At 40.4% G+C, this 20,326-nt stretch overlaps 1 protein-coding gene and 1 pseudogene across 1 annotated transcript; both read right to left on the reverse strand.

The window, feature by feature from the left end:
* Positions 1-909: 909 nt before the first annotated feature.
* Positions 910-3,381, reverse strand: LOC130136555 (G-type lectin S-receptor-like serine/threonine-protein kinase LECRK3). The gene has a single exon (XM_056306578.1). The coding sequence runs from the start codon at positions 3,334-3,336 to the stop codon at positions 952-954; it is 2,385 nt and encodes a 794-aa protein (XP_056162553.1). The 5' UTR covers positions 3,337-3,381; the 3' UTR covers positions 910-951.
* Positions 3,382-9,538: 6,157 nt separating this feature from the next.
* On the reverse strand, positions 9,539-11,947 carry LOC130136584 (G-type lectin S-receptor-like serine/threonine-protein kinase LECRK3; annotated as a pseudogene).
* Positions 11,948-20,326: the final 8,379 nt, after the last annotated feature.

Consider the following 20,326-nt stretch of genomic DNA (forward strand, 5'->3'; position numbering starts at 1 on the left):
GGACTGTGACTTCTTTGGCCTATAACAAGTTGGTTGCCCAAGAAGGAAGTGAGAGTCCCTTCTGTATGAATAAAAAAATAAGCGGTTGAACTATTGTAATTGGGATTTCTGGGCACCCGATCCACACCTTGAGGATCGGCAAGTTTCATATGACTCTCAGCATCTAATTTAGCAGAGAAGATCTATTTTGCTTGGGTCAGACAATACTAATACTTTTCATGATTACACAAACACCAGTCTTCTTAACAAGCAAAATCATATTCAACTGATAAAAGAGCTTGGAACTGGAGGGACTGGGACTTCAACAGCTCCTTCCAACATCTGAGTGATTTTCTTCATGGTTGGCCTCAAAGCTGGGTCTTCCTGGATGCACCACATTGCCGTCATCACAAATCTTCTCACCCTCCTCATGTCACTTCATGCCTCTTCGTCACTCTCCACCAGCACAATTATGTTCCCGTCTTGGTAGCAGAGAAGATCTATTTTGCTTGGGTCAGGTTAAAACACTGCTCTACTGCGTCGAATGCAATTTTGATGAAGCAAAATTGTCGATGAAAATGCTTTGATGGAGCCACATTAGTTTTTCCAGCGACATAATGGTATGTGATCCACGTAGAAGTCATAAGAGATTCAACACAATAATGCCCCGGACTTAAAAATTTTCAGTGACTAGATCTGCATCATTTCATATGGTTATTAGATCACTCTATCAATCTAAATCTCTCTTCAAAGTTGCATGCCGCCTCACATACAATCCCTTTTGCCGACAATCGTCAACCCGTTCTCTTTTGGATACATGTGAGGGAATGTTAAGCATCAGTAAGATTTAGCTTATTTAAGCAGGATCCATGTGAAGACATTACGAAAAAGTTATGTTGGCTTAATAGCAGTTACAAACAATACAAATACTTTTCATGATTACACAAACACCAGTTGGCTTAATAAGCAAAATCAAATTGCACTGATAAAAGATCTTGGATCTGGAGGGACTGAGACTTCAACAGCTCCTTCCAACATCTGAGTGATTTTCTTCATGGTTGGCCTCAAAGCTGGCTCTTCCTGGATGCACCACAATGCCGTCATCACAAATCTTCTCACCCTTCTCATGTCACTTAATGCCTCCTCGTTACTCTCCACCAGCACAATTATGTTCCCGTCGTGGTAGCAGTCATACACCCAGTCAACCAGCACAACTTGAGCTTCAGTTTCCGCTTCCGGCTCGTAGTTCTTTCTACAGCAGATGAGCTCTAGCAACAAAATGCCAAAGCTGTAAACGTCTACTTTGCTAGAAATAGGCATATTCCTGAACCATTCTGGCGCTAAATAACCTCTCGCTCCTCTTACTCCGGTGGTGGTTCGTGTTTGGTTGGCCATCAAGAGCTTTGCTAACCCGAAGTCTGATATTTTTGCAGCGAGAGTGCCATCAAGAAGAATATTTTGCGGCTTGATGTCGCAGTGGATTTTGTGCCTGGTGCAATCGTCATGCAAGTAAGAGAGCCCCCACGCAACACCACAGGCAATTTTTACTCTTTTGTACCAGCTGGGCCTTGAAGAGCCAAATAGAAAATCGGCCAAACTTCCGTTGCTCATGAATTCATACACCAGCAGTCGGTGTTGACCCTCATTGCAGAATCCAAGCAACTGCACTAAGTTCTTGTGGTTAGTTTGGCCAATTGCACTCACTTCTCTTTCAAACTCCTTTTCGCTTTCTCCGGTCCTTGTCGTCAACACTTTTACTGCCACAAAGTTTGAATCCACGGATCCGAGAACACCTTTGTACACTGTTCCATAAGCACCCCTGCCTAGTTCTTCTTTGAATCCATCTGTTGCTTTTTGAAGCTCCTGATAAGTGAAAGTCTGCGTGCCTGTGGCTTGGTTGATCTGGACTAGTCGTGACAACTTATAATCCCTAGATCCGAAGCTTTTATATACTAAATAGCTAATGAGGAGTGAAAGCAAGTTCACAAACACAGAGCTACTCAACAGCACTGATCCGATGATAATCAGAGTCGAATTTTTGTTTCCGTTTCCTGTAGAATTTGAAGTCGAGTTATTTATCCTGACCTTGATCAGAGCCTTTCCACCCACACTAGAATCCATCCTTCCATTTGAAAGAGGGATCCTCTTTTTCCAACAATTTCGGTCTCGGAAAATAGCGACTGCACAAAAACAATCAGCCAAGCAAGCCTGTCTGCACCAGTCCTCGGTTTGTGGCTCGCTAAGCTCGTAATCAGACAACGGCCAGTCTGTATTGAGCATGTCATGCAAAGCGAACTGGTCTGTTTCAGGCTTACTTCCATCACAACTCTGTGGTGCGAAGTCCTGTCTGCATCCGTTCATCTCGTTCGTCAAATCTAACAGAGTATATCCAGGTGGGCAGCGGCATCGGGGCCTCTGAATTTGATCATCTCCAAGAGTACAGTAGCTGTTGAAGCCACAAGCTCCACCACCTGTTTGTTGGGTGATCCTCATGCATATATTTGAAGGGACCGGGGAAGAGACCATCGACCAGCCCATTGCCCAGCCAGAACTCGAATTTGCTGTCTTTGGGCGGACATATTGCCTGAAGACCCCGTCATATTCAAGGATCGCTCTTTGGTAAAATCCGCTGGTCGGGTTGGTGCCTGAGGTGACGAGAGTTAGTACTCTTCCATTCATTGCCGTGAGGTAGACCTGACCACTTTGATTAAATATCAACCGGAAGCCGGTACCCCGGGTTTTGCTGGCCCAGTAAGCATCTGACAGGACCGGCTTGGTAGGAGTGGCATAGAATACGAGATTTCCGTCATCTTGTAGTATGAGGTGGAATCTCCCAGCGGAGTAATTTACTTCAGAGTAGCGAGCTCTAACTTTAGTCCCTAGATCCAACTGCTGCGTAGGGAGTATCGTATCGGTCGGTTGGCTGAACGTCCCCCACAAGTTGACATTGTTCTGGCTCGTCAGGACGAAGTTCCCCGTGTCAAGCATGGCCGCATACGCTGCGCCACTGACGGTCGGGAGAGGAGACCACAACTCACTTCCTTTTGGGTCCACAAGCACCAGTCTGCCGTCGGCGGTCAACTGGACTGTCGAACCTTCGGGTGCTAGATTATCGCCATTCGCCGACCAGACTATGGTTTTATCCTCTATCTTCTCAAACCATATCGCTAGCAAATGAGCTCCTCTTCCCATTTCCCGGAACCCGAAGGCGAATTCGCCCGACAGGGACAGCCAGGAAGAGTTCCTGTCGTTCGCTGTCAACGAGGAGCCCAAGGTTAAGCTGCCGGGGGTCTGAGCTTCGGCGGAAAGTGGAAGCGGAATTAGTAGTAGGAGGATTCCTAGAATCACTGAAGCCATGTTAGATGAAACTTGCGCGCTCCTTGAGTTGAGCTTCTTCAGCCTTATGAATGAAACCAGCGTTCTTCATTGCGTGCTCCGGTCGTTCAGGGCAGGTGAGAGAGGTGACTAGGGCAGGTGAGAGAGGTGACTCCGCTCCTGTTTTTCCCCACAGCACAGTTTGAACCAAATTTGTGGACAGACTTTGCCCATGTCAACACATATATCTATCTAGAATAATGATTTTACCAAATGTTCTGACGTTTTATAAAAGCTCCATCTGTAGTAAAAGGAAATGATTAATCAAAATATAAGGTGTTATATGTAGATATATTTTATTGATCAAACTTTTTTTAGTATTAATGAACCATTTAAAAGTATATAATGAGTATCCAATCTTTGTGAATTGATCTTTTTGTTATTCATCGCTTTTTCCTTTTTACTTGATTTTGTTTCTTTTTTCTTAAAGTATCTTATAAGTTCTATATATATGTTCATCAATACTTAAATATATTATTTTATAATATCATGATTGATATTTATTTTTTCTGATTATAATGTTTTAGCTACTTCAACCTTTAAATTGAGACCGGCGTTCATTACAGAATTTTCTATTATATCCGAGTCTTTCCCGCACGTCCCGTTGTTGAAGACAGGTGACAACTCGTTCTCCATTTAAACCAAATCTATCGCACTCGGGATGTCCATATCAACATTATTTTACTTATGTCTAAAATAATGACATATACTAACTGCTCTAATGTTTTGCAAGTTGTCTATCTGTTGAAATTAATAATTTACTACTCCAATCAAAGTTGATAAATTTCATATAACTCCACTAAGCGAAAAGCAGGCCACTAATTTCACAAGTGATTTGTTAATTTTCACCAGTAAAATTATGTTTCCAGTGGCAACTTCCTAAATAGGTTGACAAGGTTAGTATTGAACTTTACTCTACCAAATTTCATAGTTTCTAACCTAAAAGCGAGCATACATTAGTAAGTCACCAATTTCATTTGTATGTAATAACTTCAATGGCGGAGCTTTACAAAAAGTCCATTTAAAAAAGAGAAAATGCCTCAATAACAGAATATATAAAATGAAAAAAAAATTGTTTGCTCATGAAGTTTATTAATTAATAAAAGTATTTATAAAATTTAAGAAGGAAATGATGCCCTCAACTCATGAAAGAAAATGATTTATCAAATCAATTAGTTGTTGTGTTAATAAACCTTTTTTTTTGTCGAAATGTTAATAAACCGTTAAAAAATACATAATGAGTAGGCGGCTTTGTAATTTGACCTTTTTTTTTGTTGTTGAGACCGTTTTCCTTTTTACTTATTTGCGTTTCTTTTTCTTAAAATATCTTATTAGTTATATTAATATATCCATCAAATTTAAAGAAATTTATTTGATATGATTATTGAAATTTGTTTCTTCATGATATCAATTTCTCCATTTTCTTTATTTTTCCATTGTTTACATAAATCAATGGTGACAAAAATGTTTCCTTCAAAATGAGAAGAAAATACAATTTTACGCCTTAACAGGCATGTGCATCGCGCATGCTAATAGAAAACATAACGGAAAAATAACTGCTATAACATGAGATAACAATTGAAGCTTAGGGGCAAACCTATACTATCCCAAAGTTCAAGAGAAGATTGTGATTGGATCCACAAATGTTTGGTAAATTTTTAGTAATTTGCCCTTGATTTTTTTTCCAATGGCAAAATCGTTACTATATTAGAAATTCACTAACTTGTAAGGATTTACGTGGTAAGTTACTAGTGTCAGTGCTAAGTTTTTTATTCAATTTGTAAGTTACATATTACCATCAGCGTGCTTCACTAAGAAGTCACCAGTTGCATGACTTTACTAACAAAATTTATAATTTATTGATCATATTGAAAATTACATTGCGCAGAAATTTGCTCTTTGTTTTTTTTTTGGTAAGGTAGAAATTTGCTCTTGTTTCGGCAAACAATTTGTTAGAATTCAGCTATCTATTATACGTGTTGAGGTGAACGTGTGAGGATGGTAGGTGAAAAGAAGTATCACATCATGTATGTGGCATAATACGGAGGAGTTGATAAATTCTAATTGGCATATAACTTATTGGTTTAAGTTTTTTAAATAAAGATTAGTCCAACTGAAGATGCCAATGAGCTCGTACTTGGGCTTCCCCCTCGGTTATTTCTTCAGGCGAAAGTATAGTCTTTCTGTCATGCGTCCCTAGTAATATGTAAAACTGATCCTTAAGCTTTTAACAATTTGGCATTTGCTTGGCGATTGTATCTACATGATCTGTAACATCGTTGCTTACTTCCACCCGGCAATGGCGTTTCCTCTCGTGGATTTTCATGCTGCTGTTGATGCAAAACATGTGAACTGTGCCATGTGCAAGTGGAAACATGTATTTAAAACGATATTGTAGATAGCTCTTTTTACCAAGGCCGAACTTGTTCACTGTTACAAGTCCTGTAAAAGTTGAGTGGCGGCATTTCTATTGACTAATTCTAAAAAAAAGTACCAACTTTACCTTGAGTGACAATCCTATCACAAACTTATTTTTGTCTCGATAACAATCACCAACTTTTACTTGAGTTCCAAATGTGACCCTGTAACGTGAAATTTTCAAATTGTTCAGGCCAAATTTGGGATTTAAGTGAAAGTTGGTGTTTCTTATAAGACAAAAAAAAGTTCATATCAAAATTGTCCCTCGAAATAAAGTTGATGTTTTTTTTGGAATTAACCCCTTTTTTATATCCGGTTGAACTATTTATAATTTACCATTGAGAGAACCATACCGTTCTCAAATCTAACATCCACCAGTTGATTTTTAGGTATTTTTCAATTTAAGAAAAATGATAACAATGGTCCATGAACTTAAAGTTACTAGTTACTAATTTCACTGCTAAGTTTTTATCTTGAGTGGTAAATTATATTTTCTTGAAGTTGGTAAGTTCCTTTTTCTACTGGTAACTTATTCTCTTAAAGGCAGATCTATGTCGATAAGTTATTAAATTTACTGCTAAGTTGTCATTTTAAGTGATAAATTCCTAAGACAATTGATATCTTACTCTTGCATTTAATGTGTGTAAATTGCTAACATTGTCTGTAAATTACCATCAGTCGGTTGGACCACCATCATATGATATTGCCATCGAGACTTACAATTTATTATTCATGTTAGAAAAGTACCGTGCACGGAGATTCATTGACCAATGGAATATTATAACTATTCGCGATTGGAGTAAAGCTTATGTCGGAATTTTCACTGGCCGGCAGCACAAACTTATCAAATTTATAACAAGGCAAGTCTGCTTGATCGTGGCCCTTTGAGCTTGCCATGACCCAGAAATTTTGCAAGGAGAAACAGGCACATTTGGAAGACTTTGGCCAAAACATCTTTCATGTTTGGTGGAGATTTTATGAGATGAAAATGGTGGAGAAGAAAGGCAGAGGCCGCAGTTGATTCATTCCCTGTGAAATCAATCCGATTACAGGTCGATTCCTGGAAATTGAATGTTTCAATCAGATACTCGAATGTACGTGGAAATTTGCTATAGTGTCCCGCATTAAACATTCGCTCAATGGATGTGATCCGTGGCATCGTGGTGATCTAATACTTAAATTGCAATGAGCCTTGTGCAGCTTGGAGAGGAATGGTTACATTAATAACCAATCAACATAAGTCTGCATATACTCTACGAAAATTTGCATACGAGAGTTGAAAAAAATAAGAATAAGTGCATTAGAAGTCCTAAATTTATCACAAAAGTGCGATCGAGTATTAAAACCTTTAGAAAAGTTCAAATAAGTCTAAAACCTTATCGAAATTGTGCATTCGAGTCTCTCTTCGTCCAATATGACTAACAGAAAAAATCCATATGATTTTTAATTGTTGTTCAAAGAGAGAGAGAGGCGCCGATCTAGTTGCCACATCATCCATTTTAGAAAAACAATGTTAAAAGATATTAAAGCAAAATGTTCTATGTTGCTATTAATATATAAATAATTGTTTTCTGAAATGTCTGATGTGGCAACCTTATGAACACCTCTTTCTTCGAAATATGTTAAAAAATAAAAGCCATGTCATCTTTTTCCGTTAACCAAATTGGACAAGCTAACGGATGGACTTGATCAAACCTATTTAACAAGTTGTAAGACTTGATTACATATTTTGAAAGTTTACTGGCTCGATTGCACTTTCGCAATAAGTTGGAGAACTTTCAATATAATTGTCCTACAAAAGTATAGAGCATTTAGAGCTTACAGAGGATCAATGAAGTATCAAGTCAACAACTTAAAAAAAAATCTTTCGATCGCCCGTTGGAGTGAGGCAAGGTAACATACTCGACCTTAAACTTCGATTTAGTGCTCGGTATGTGATAAACGGACCACAACCAAAAACCTTTTAGGACATCAAGGTGATGAAGATTAGAGAAGGATGGATTTGAATGGACCTTGGCTTGCTCACGCTGGACAGACACGGTTTTTGCTAGGGGACTCACTGTTGACACCTAAAATTAGGAATTTAATCCGTTAATCTTTGCCAAAAAAAAATGTACGTGAATTTGCATTATTAACAGTCATGCTTCTGGCTAAATTTCATCGCCATTAAGGGGATTGTAGTGTTTGCTACATCATGGGAGATTCAATTTGACGAGACCATTGAAGCCTTCGATATTATCTTCCTTACCTCGTCTTTTCATATCAACTCATACGTCATTAACACACTGACCCTACAAATATTCACCTTGGGATTATTTTTATTTATAAGTAGCATCATAAAAAATCCTAAGGAGAATGAACCGAGTCGTGGTCCAACCAAGCAAGAACGCCAAGCCCTACCCCAAATAATTTAGCTGGGGCCGGCCGCATGAAGGATGGAATTGGGCCACATGCTCTTAAATTGAGCATGCATTGGAGATCTTGAAAATTGGAGGAACAAGGAGGAAAGTATATATATATCCATTGAATTGAATGGCCCCGTGCATGCATGGGAACAAGTCGCAGCGAGACCTTACCAAGTCGGATTTATTTCGGTTTCCAACGGCCGGTAAGAATTCAAGCCCTTCGTTCTTCTAATCGGAGTAGTTTTTGGAATTATGACTCAAATTCGGATTTCGCAGATCCAATTTAACTTAATTATGAATTTAAGTCATAATTCCAAAAACTACTCCGATTAGAAGAACGAAAGGCTTGAATCGTTCTCGGGTATTGCGAATCGAAGTGAATTCAACTTGATCAAAATCCCGTGGCAAGTACGCGTAAAGCTTTATTTCTCTTTTCTCTCTCTCTTCTTTCTTTTTTCCCTTTTTTCTATTTTCTCTTCTTTTTCTTTCCTTTCCTCTTTCCTTCTCCGGACGCGCTCTTCTTTCCCCTTTATAACTCTTCGTTTTTCCCTTTTCTTTCCCTGATCTTGTCTTGGTATATTTTCCTGTTCCGTCCTGTTTGGACCAGTTATCGAATGGAAGATCTCCGATGATCATTTTGGAAGGGAATACTTATGCTTAGAAAATTGTTCGCCTTGTGTCGCTTCTCGCAATTTCTCAATGGATGAATCGAGAAGAGAGTTCATTTGATTATGCTTCCAACTACGTGATTTGCGGACTCACTTCTTTGGCCTATAACAAGTTGGTTGCCCGAAGGAAGTGAGAGTCCCTTTTGTATGAATAAAAAAAAAAGCAGTAGAACTATTGTAATTGGGATTTCTGGGCACCCGATGCACACCTTGAGGATCGGCAAGTTTCATATGGCTCTCGTCATCTAATTTAGCAGAGAAGATCTATTTTGCTTGGATCAGGTTAAAAACACGGTTCTACTGCATCGAATGCAATTTTGATGAAGCAAAATTGTCGATGAAAATGCTTTGATGGAGCCACATTAGTTTTTCCCGTGACATAAAGGTATATGATCCATGTAGAAGTCCTAAGAGATTCAACACAATAATGCCCCTGACTTAAAATTTTTCAATGACTGGTTCTGCATCATTTGATATGGTTACTTGATCACTCCACAATCTAAATCTCTCTTCAAAGTCGCAAGCGGCCTTGCATGCAATCCCTTTTGCCGACAATCGTCAAACCGTTCTCTTTTGGATACATGTGAGGGAATGTTAAGCATCAGTAAGATTTAGCTTATTTAAGCGGGATCCATGTGAAGACCTTATGAAAGAGTTTATGTTGGCTTAATAGCAGTTACAGACAATACAAATACTTTTCATGATTACACAGGCACCAGTTGGCTTCATAAGCAAAATCAAATTGCACTGATAAAAGAGCTTGGATCTGGAGGGACTGAGACTTCAACAGCTCCTTCCAACAACTGAGTGATTTTCGTCATGGTTGGCCTCAAAGCTGGCTCTTCCTGGATGCACCACAATGCCGTCATCACAAATCTTCTCACCCTTCTCATGTCACTTGATGCCTCCTTGTCACTCTCCACCAGCACAATTATGTTCCCATCGTGGTAGCAGTTATACACCCAGTCGACCAGCACAATTTGAGCTTCAGTTTCCGCTTCTGGCTCGTAGTTCTTTCTGCAGCAGATGAGCTCTAGCAACAAAATGCCGAAGCTGTAAACGTCTACTTTGCCAGAAATAGGCATATTCCTGAACCATTCCGGCGCTAAATAACCTCTCGTTCCTCTGACTCCGGTTGTGGTTTGTGTTTGGTTCGCCATCAAGAGCTTAGCTAATCCGAAGTCTGATATTTTTGCAACGATAGAGCCATCAAGAAGAATATTTTGCGGCTTGATGTCACAGTGGATTATGTGCCTGGTACAATCGTCATGAAAGTAAGAGAGCCCCCGCGCAACACCACTGGCAATTTCTATTCTTTTGTACCAGCTGGGCCTTGAAGAGCCAAAAAGAAAATCGGCCAAACTGCCGTTGCTCATGAATTCATACACCAGTAATCGGTTTTGACCCTCATTGCAGAATCCAAGCAACTGCACTAAGTTCTTGTGGTTAGTTTGGCCAATTGCACTCACTTCTCTTTCAAACTCCTTTTCCCTTTCTCCGGTCCTTGTTGCCAATGCTTTTACTGCCACAAAGTTTGTATGCTCGGATCCGAGAACACCTTTGTACACTGTTCCAAAAGCACCCCTACCCAGTTCTTCTTTGAATCCATCTGTTGCTTCTTGAAGCTCCTGATAAGTGAAAGTCTGCGTGCCTGTGGCTTGGTTGATCTGGACTGGTCGTGACAACTTAGAAACCTTATATCGGAAGCTTTTATAAACCAAATAGCTAATGAGGGGTAAAAGCAAGTTCAAAAACACAGAACTACTCAACAGCACTGATCCAATGATCACCAGAGTCGAGTTCTTGCTCTTCTTCTGGCCGTTTCCTGTAGATGTTGAAGTCAAGTTATCTATCCTGACCTTCATCAGAGATTTTCCAAGCCCACTAGTATCCATCCTACCATTGAAAAGAGGGATCTTCTTTTTCCAGCAATTTCCATCTTTGAAAAAAGCGACTGCGCAAAAACAATCAGCCAAGCAAGCCTCTCGGCACCAGTCCTCGGTTTGTAGCGAGCTATTATCGTAACCAGACTGTGGCCAGTCTGTATTGGGCATGTCACGCAAAGCGAACTGGTCATTTTCAGGCCTACTTCCTTCACAACTCTGTGATACGAAGTTTTGTCTGCATCCGTTCATCTCGTTCGTCGAATCTAACAGAGTATATCCAGGTGGGCACTGGCATCGGGGCCTCTGATCGTCTCCAAGGGTACAGTAGCTGTTGAAGCCACAAGCTCCAGTACCGGCAGTTCCCTCGATGCTCATGCATATATTTGAAGGGACCGGGGAAGAGACCATCGTCCAGCCCATTGCCCAGCCAGAACTCGAATTTGCCGTCTTAGGGTGGACATATTGCCTGAAGACCCCATCGTATTCAAGAATCGTCCTTTGGTAAATTCGCTGGTTGGAACTGTGCCTGAGGTGACGATATTGAGTACTGTTCCAGTACTATTCGTGAGGTAGACCTGACCACTTTGATTGAATATCAACTGGAAGCCGATACGTGGGGTGCTGGCGGTGGCGCTGGCCCAGTAAGCATCTGAGGGTTTCAACGGGGTAGGAGTGGCATAGAGCACGAGATTTCCGTCGGTTTGCAGTGTAAAGAGGAATCTCCCGGCGGAGTAATTCATTTCGGAATAGCGAGCGTTACCTATACTCCCTTGACCTAACTGTTGCGTTGGCAGTATAGTATCGGTCGGTTGGCTGAACGTATCCCACAAGTTGACGTGGTTCGTGCTCGCTAGGATGAAGTTCCCCGTGTTGAGCATGGTCGCATATGCTACGCCGGTGCCGATCAGGCTAGAAGACCACAGCTCTCTTCCTTTTTGGGTCGGCAAGCACCAGTCCGTTGTTCGCCGACCAAACTATGGTTTTGTCCTCTATTTTCTCGAACCATATAGCCAACAAATGAGCCCCTCTTCCCATTTCCCGGAACCCGAAGGCGAACTCACCCGACGGCGAAAGCAAGGAAGAGTTCTTGTCATTCGCTGTTAACGAGGAGCCCAAGGTCAAGTTGCCAGAGGTCTGAGCTTCGGCGGAAAGTGGAAGTGGAACAAGTATTAGAAGGATTCCTAACATCACTGAAGCCATGTTAGATGAAACTCGCGTGCTCCTTGAGTTGAGCTACTTCAGCCTTACGAATGAAACCGGCATTCTTTATAGATCTTCCTTCCACTTTCTACGCTACCCGAGTCTCTCCCACAGCTAGTTTGAACCAAATCTGTGGACAGACTTTGCCCCTGTCAGCACGTGTATCTAGAATAATCTTATATTAGTGTTTCTTGTTTTTATTTCTTTTTTCCTTAAAGTATCTTATCAGTTCTATTAATATATTCAGCAAAGTTTACAAAAAAATTATCTTATAATAGTATCATTGATATTAAATTTTTCTGGTGATAATATCTTTGTAAATTTAGTTTTGCTCATTTTCGGTATTTTTCCCTTTTTCTTTAGAGAAACCAACGGTGAAAGAAAACTTGTCCAATTTAGAATAAGGCAAGTATGCTCCATGAGCTTTCCGGGCCCAAAAAATTTTCCAAGGATCACGCAAATTTGGAAGACTTTGACCAAATGTCGTACACGTTAAGTTGGAAATTTTATGAGATGAACGTGATGGAGAAGAAGGCACGGCCCGCAGTTGATTCAATCCCTGCGAATTCAAACCGAGTATGAGTTGCTTTATGGAAATTGAATTTCTCAATCATAATGGCAGATATGCTCGGAGGGACGCGGAAATTTGCTTTATAGTCCCGTGTCCCGGGTCTTGTGTAACTTGGAGAGGAATGGCTACAACAATGATGAATATACATAGTTCCGGCAGATAATCTACAAAAAAATTGATACAGGAGTTTCGGGTTTTGAATCCGATACGTTTGGTTAAATGGATTTCGTAGAGACATAAAGATATCATGCTCATAGACTTAACGACATCATGCAATACTTATCACATCTAAGGTGTATTTGTATGAGGGAAGGTGTTTTCCGGAAATCCATTTTTCGGACTTTCGTCCGTTGGGTTCCTAAAAATGATTAGTCAATCGAAAACACTTTCCGATCAAGAAAAATATTCATGTATAAATTTAGGAAAGTGAATTTCCTAATATAAGAATGTGAAAACACTTTCCGGAATTGCTTATATTGAATTTGTTAATATTTTCTTTTCTTTATTCTTTTCTTTCTTTTTATACTTTTTTCTTTTTTTCTTTTTTCTTTTCTTTCTTTTTCTTTTTTTATTTTTCTTTTTCCTTCTTCCTTCCTCTACTGGTCGCTGGCCTCGGTGACGGCTAATGACCTGCCACAAGTGCGGGCCGACGAGGGAGGAAGAAGGAAAAAGAAAAAGAAAAGAAAAGAAAATTTTAAAAACTATTTAAAAATTCAATTTTTTTTGTCTAAGATAAAGTCATGGATTGAAATCATTTTTCAAATGAGATCCAAACGCCATAAAACTTTTTCAATCAAAATCACCAAACAAAGGAAAAAGTAACCATTTTCCTAGAAAATGAATTCCTAGAAAATATTTTCTAGAAACATTACGTTTTTCGCGAAACAAACGCACCGTAAAAGCAATTTGGTTTACATATAATTAATGTGATCAGTACACATAGAGGGAGTGTTCCTCTTTATAAATTACTCAATAAGACAAGCACGAAGTCGAACCCTTTGAGCCTGTTCGTGCAGATTGAGGGAAAATTACCAAAAAAGTTCTAAACCTTTTGCAATTGTGTCAATTCAGTTCTAAACCTTTTTTTTTGCCAATTCAGTCCTAAACCTTTTGCAAACCAGCCAATTCAGTCCTTTTGGCCGGCCGACATCCACGTGGTAATATTTTAATTTTTTTATTATTTTCGAATTTTTTTCCTTTTTTCTTTTTTTTTTCTTTTCCTTCTCCCCTTGGCCGGAGGCTCGCCAGCGAGGGCCCAACTCCGGCGAGGCGAGCTAGGCCCTCGCCGCCGCTGGGCGAGCTCGCCCAGCTCCGCCTCGCCAAATCTGGGCGAGGGCGGAGCTAGACGAGCTCGCCATGGCTGGGCGAGCTCGCCATGGCTGGGCGAGCTCGCCCAGCGGCGGCGAGGGCCCAACTCGCCTCGTCGGCGAGCCTCCCCCCTGGCCAGACAGGCCAGGGAGAGAAGGAAAAGAAAAAAAAAACGAAAAAAATTCGATAATAAAAAAAATTTTAAAATATTGCCATGTGGACGCCGGCCGGCGCCACGTCAGCCGGCCGGCGGCCATGTCAGCGCCGGCCGGCCAAAAGGACTGAATTGGCTGATTTGCAAAAGGTTTAGGACTGAATTGACTCAAAAAAAAAAGGTTTAGGACTGAATTGGCCCAAAAAAAAGGTTTAGGACTGAATTGGCACAATTGCAAAAGGTTTAAGACTTTTTGGGTAATTTTCCCTGCAAATTGATTGTTGGATTTTGACCTTCGGAGTCTTTCCGTTGTCTTGTCTCGGTATAGTTTCCACTTTCCAGTCTCGTGCCGCTTGGACCCGTTGTCGAATGGCATTGACTGTATCACACCGAGTTGTTTATCCAAGATCTATGCCGATCATTTTGGGAAGGAATACGTATGCTGATAAAATTACCTGCCTTTGTGTCGTTTCTCGCAATTTCTCAACGGATGAATCGAGAAGGAAGCTCGTTTGATTATGCTCCCAACTACGTGATTTGCGGAATGTGATTTCTTTGGCCTATAAGAAGTTGGTTGCCAAAGAAGGAAGTGAGAGTCCCTTCTGTATCAATAGAAAGGTAGCACAACTGTTGAAATTGGTATTTTCGGGCGACGATCCACGCCTTGAGGATCGGTGAATTTCATATGGTTCTCACCGTCTAATTTAGCAGAGAAGTGTTTTGCTTGGGTCAGGTCAAAACACTATTCTACTGCGTCGAATGCAATTTTGATAAAGCAAAATTGTCGATAAAAATGCTTTGATGGAGCCACGCAATATTTTCCAGCGACATACAGGTATATGATCCATGTAGAAGTCCTAAGAGATTCAAAATAATAATGCCCCTAACTTTAAATTTTTCGATGATTGGTTCTGCATCATTTGATATGGTTACTTGATCACTCCACAATCTAAATCTCTCTTCAAAGTCGCATGCGGCCTCGCATGCAATCCCTTTTGCCGACAATCGTCAAACCGTTCTCTTTTGGATACATGTGAGGGAATGTTAAGCATCAGTAAGATTTAGCTTATTTAAGCGGGATCCATGTGAAGACCTTATGAAAAAGTTTATGTTGGCTTAATAGCAGTTACAGACAATACAAATACTTTTCATGATTACACAGGCTCCACTTGGCTTTATAAGCAAAATCAAATTGCACTGATAAAAGATCTTGGATCTGGAGGGACTGAGACTTCAACAGCTCCTTCCAACAACTGAGTGATTTTCGTCATGGTTGGCCTCAAAGCTGGCTCTTCCTGGATGCACCACAATGCCGTCATCACAAATCTTCTCACCCTCCTGATGTCACTTGATGCCTCCTCGTCACTCTCCACCAGCACAATTATGTTCCCGTCGTGGTAGCAGTTATACACCCAGTCGACCAGCACAACTTGAGCTTCAGTTTCCGCTTCCGGCTCGTAGTTCTTTCTGCAGCAGATGAGCTCTAGCAACAAAATGCCGAAGCTGTAAACGTCTACTTTGCCAGAAATAGGCATATTCCTGAACCATTCCGGCGCTAAATAACCTCTCGTTCCTCTGACTCCGGTTGTGGTTTGTGTTTGGTTCGCCATCAAGAGCTTAGCTAATCCGAAGTCTGATATTTTTGCAACGATAGAGCCATCAAGAAGAATATTTTGCGGCTTGATGTCACAGTGGATTATGTGCCTGGTACAATCGTCATGAAAGTAAGAGAGCCCCCGCGCAACACCACTGGCAATTTCTATTCTTTTGTACCAGCTGGGCCTTGAAGAGCCAAAAAGAAAATCGGCCAAACTGCCGTTGCTCATGAATTCATACACCAGTAATCGGTTTTGACCCTCATTGCAGAATCCAAGCAACTGCACTAAGTTCTTGTGGTTAGTTTGGCCAATTGCACTCACTTCTCTTTCAAACTCCTTTTCCCTTTCTCCGGTCCTTGTTGCCAACGCTTTTACTGCCACAAAGTTTGTATGCTCGGATCCGAGAACTGTTGTAAATTTGAATGGCTTTGAATCAAGAGAGCAATCGAGTCGGACTTTGAGGCGTGATATCACTTTCCTTAAGGATTTATTTGCCCCACAATGTTGCTAATGGTCACCGGCAAAAATCCTCCAGGATACAACAAAGTCTCAAAATTGAGAATATTAGATAGCAATTCTAGTATTTATCCAGGGTCTCTCTAGGAAACAATTGAAAATGATGGCTGTAGTTTTTCGAAAGAAGACTTGAAAAAATTGACTGATCTTTCCTTCTTGCCAAAAAACTGACATATATAGAAATCGATCTTCATAGGCAACTCTTCACGAAAGGTTGCAAAGCTAACAAAGATATTCCTTCGGAAGAAGTTGCAAACTGAACAAATGCAACCCTTCGGAAAAGGTTGAAAACTGAACAAGTATAATCTCCGAAAGTTGTCTTGAAAAGACACATGTAAAATTCGGAATAAAATAAAATAAAATATATATATAAATAAAATTCCGAATTTTCATAATTTCGAAAATTATTTAATAAACAAAATGCAACCTTTCAACTAATAAAGATTAAGGAGATAATCTCACGAAATAAAATAAAAAATAAAGGGATTAGAGCTATTTAATAAACAAAGTGCTAAGTGCGCCAAAATCGCGCAATTATTCGCGCACCCGCACGCGGGTATTGTGTGGACTAGCACACACCCCATTGTCTTCACTCTAAGGAGTAAGAAGACACTCACAGTTATAAAATGGCCCACTTACCCAAAACTTTCCTATGCGGGACAAAGGAAAAAGAATTGTTTTGTTTGTTTTACAAACAAACATCCAACAAGAACACCTTTGTACACTGTTCCAAAAGCACCCCTACCCAGTTCTTCTTTGAATCCATCTGTTGCTTCTTGAAGCTCCTGATAAGTGAAAGTCTGCGTGCCTGTGGCTTGGTTGATCTGGACTGGTCGTGACAACTTAGAAACCTTAGATCGGAAGCTTTTATAAACTAAATAGCTAATGAGGAATAAAAGCAAGTTCAAAAACACAGAACTACTCAACAGCACTGATCCAATGATCACCAGAGTCGAGTTCTTGCTCTTCTTCTGGCCGTTTCCTGTAGATGTTGAAGTCAAGTTATCTATCCTGACCTTCATCAGAGATTTTCCACCCCCACTAGTATCCATCCTACCATTATAAAAAGGGATCTTCTTTTTCCAGCAATTTCCGTCTTTGAAAAAAGCGACTGCGCAAAAACAATCAGCCAGGCAAGCCTCTCGGCACTAGTCCTCGGTTTGTAGCGAGCTAATATCGTAGCCAGACTGTGGCCAGTCTGTATTGGGCATGTCACGCAAAGCGAACTGGTCATTTTCAGGCCTACTTCCTTCACAACTCTGTGATACGAAGTTTTGTCTGCATCCGTTCATCTCGTTCGTCGAATCTAACAGAGTATATCCAGGTGGGCACTGGCATCGGGGCCTCTGATCGTCTCCAAGAGTACAGTAGCTGTTGAAGCCATAAGCTCCAGTACCGGCAGTTCGCTCGATGCTCATGCATATATTTGAAGGGACCGGGGAAGAGACCATCGTCCAGCCCATTGCCCAGCCAGAACTCGAATTTGCCGTCTTAGGGTGTATATATTGCCTGAAGACCCCATCGTATTCAAGGATCGCCCTTTGGAAAATTCGCTGGTTGGAACTGTGCCTGAGGTGACGATATTGAGTACTGTGTTGAAAACGGGAAGTTTAGAGAAAGGAACACAAGAGAATACTCAGAATACTCTTTGATATTTTGTGGCTTGGCTATATTAAAATGATTCAATCGCAAGCCCTTTTATAGGTACATAGAGACCCTTCGTACACTGTATGCATTTAATAAGACCTCATAAAACTCCTAGAACTTTGTAGTACATGAATCTTGAAAATCTAATGGACTAATTAAATGCATGACACATACATGAACTACATCAATGCACCTAGGAAGAAGTACATGGATAATACCAATCTTAGAATAATGCACCTAGATTCATGAATCAAGTTTAATTTTCAACATTCCCCCTTAAACTTGATTATATCTAGTGACTCCAATCGAAGCACGCAATCTTGCAAAATGTTCAAACTTCAATGCCTTAGTGAAGATGTCAGCAATTTGATCATTGGTCTTCACATATGCAAGCTTCACTTCTTTCTTCTTAATGCACTCTCTTATGAAGTGAAATTTTGTGTCTATGTGCTTGGTTCGATCATGAAAAATGGGATTCTTTCCCAAAGCAATAGCAGACTTGTTGTCAACATAAATTGTGGTAGCAACCTCTTCTGGCATGTGAAGCATCTTCAACAACTTTCTTAGCCATATTGCATGACATACACATGATGCAGCAGATACATACTCGGCTTCACAAGTTGAAAGAGTCACAATTGGCTGTTTTTTTGAACTCCAAGTAAATGCAGTATCACCCAAGAAAAATAAGAAACCGGTGGTGCTTTTTCGATCATCAACATCACCACCCCAATCACTATCACAATATCCATGAAGCTTGAAGTTTCTAGCAGGAGAATAAATTAAACCATAATCAAGAGTACCTTTTATGTATCGAAGTACCCTCTTGGCCATCTTCATGTGATTCTCGGTAGGTGCTTCCATGTATCGACTAACAAGACCAACACTATAGAGGATATCGGGTCTTGTGCAAGTTAAATACCTCAAACTTCCAATAAGACTTCTATAAAGAGACGCATCCACCTTCTTCCTTTCATCAAACCTTGATATCTTTGCTCCACATTCGATGGGAGTGCTCACCGGCTTACATTTCTCCATTTTGAATTTCTCAAGAATTTTCTTTGCATAAGCTTCTTGAGAAATGTAGATACCACCATCAAAGTGTTTCACCTCAATTCCAAGATAGTACGACATAAGCCCAATATCGGTCATCTCGAACTCTTGAGCCATCACCTTCTTAAATTCTTCAAACATTTTTACATTGTTGCCGGTGAAGATCAAATCGTCGACATACAAACATACGAGCATAAAACCTCCAGCTTGATCTTCTTTGACATATAGAGCATACTCATGTGGACACTTGATGAATCCATGATCTTGAAAATATTTATCAATGCGACTATACCAAGCCCTTGGTGCTTGTTTTAATCCATACAAAGCCTTCTTCAACTTCAAGACCTTATCTTCATGTCCTTTGACAACATAGCCCAAAGGTTGCTGAACATACACTTCTTCCTCAAGATAGCCATTCAAGAAAGCGGACTTAACATCCATTTGATAAATTTTCCATTTATTTTGAGCTGACAAGGAAATAATCAAACGAATAGTTTCCAAACGAGCTACAGGAGCAAATACCTCATCATAGTCAATGCCATGCTTCTGACTGTAGCCTTTCGCAACGAGTCTTGCTTTGTTTCTTTCCACTTTTCCATCGGCATTTTTCTTCACTTTATACACCCATTTTACGCCAATTGCCTTTTGTCCTTTAGGAAGGATTGCTACTTCCCATGTGCCATTCTTCTGAATTGCTTGAATCTCTTGCTCCATTGCATCTCTCCATTTTACATCCTGCACCGCTTCTTCAAAGTTTAATGGTTCAATGTCCGCAAAGAAACAAAATAAACTTGGAGTATCAATAACTTCCGTTTCTTCATATATGTTGATAAGATTCCTTTTGCGCACCGGCTCTTCAGAGGAGCTATCATGGGAACCTTGAGAAGTAGGAGATGGAGGTGGAGTAATAACATCTTGATGTATTCTTTGGCTTGATTCTCCATCTTGTAAAGGACAAATGACATATTCATCATTTTCAGCAACATTCCAAACCCATGAGGCATTTTCATCAAACTCTGCATCTCTACTAATCACGATCTTCCCATTGGAAGGATTGTAGAACTTGTAGCCTTTAGATTTAGGATCATAGCCGATGAAGACAAACTTCTCACTTTTTTCATCAAGTTTAGATCTCTTCTCATCTGGAATATGAATATAAGCAATACTTCCAAAAACACGTAAATGAGAAACACTAGGTTTCTTACCACTCCATGTTTCTTGAGGTGTCATGCCACGAACACTTCTTGAAGAAGATAGGTTGGACAAATATACCGCACATGCAACGGCCTCGGCCCAAAATTCCTTTGGCATCTTTTTGCTTCTAAGCATGCTTCGGACCATGTTGAGAATGGTTCTGTTCTTCCGCTCTACGACACCATTTTGCTGTGGAGACCTTGGAACAGTCAAGAAATGACGAATCCCATTGGTGTCACAAAAAGTTTCAAATTCCCCGGAAGTGAATTCTCCACCTCGATCGGTCCTTAATGCTTTAATATAATAGCCACTTTCTTTCTCAACAAGGGTCTTGAATTTTTGGAATGCTCCAAAAAC

The sequence above is a fragment of the Syzygium oleosum genome, unplaced genomic scaffold (assembly GCF_021117445.2).
Source record: "Syzygium oleosum isolate NSW1041296 unplaced genomic scaffold, Sole_v2.1 Sole_v2.46, whole genome shotgun sequence".
NCBI classification, from domain to species: domain Eukaryota; kingdom Viridiplantae; phylum Streptophyta; class Magnoliopsida; order Myrtales; family Myrtaceae; genus Syzygium; species Syzygium oleosum.

What these genes read in the sequence shown, in the direction of transcription:
- LOC130136555 (XM_056306578.1), bottom strand. Translation starts at nt 3,336, where the DNA reads ATGGCTTCAGTGATTCTAGGAATCCTCCTACTACTAATTCCGCTTCCA.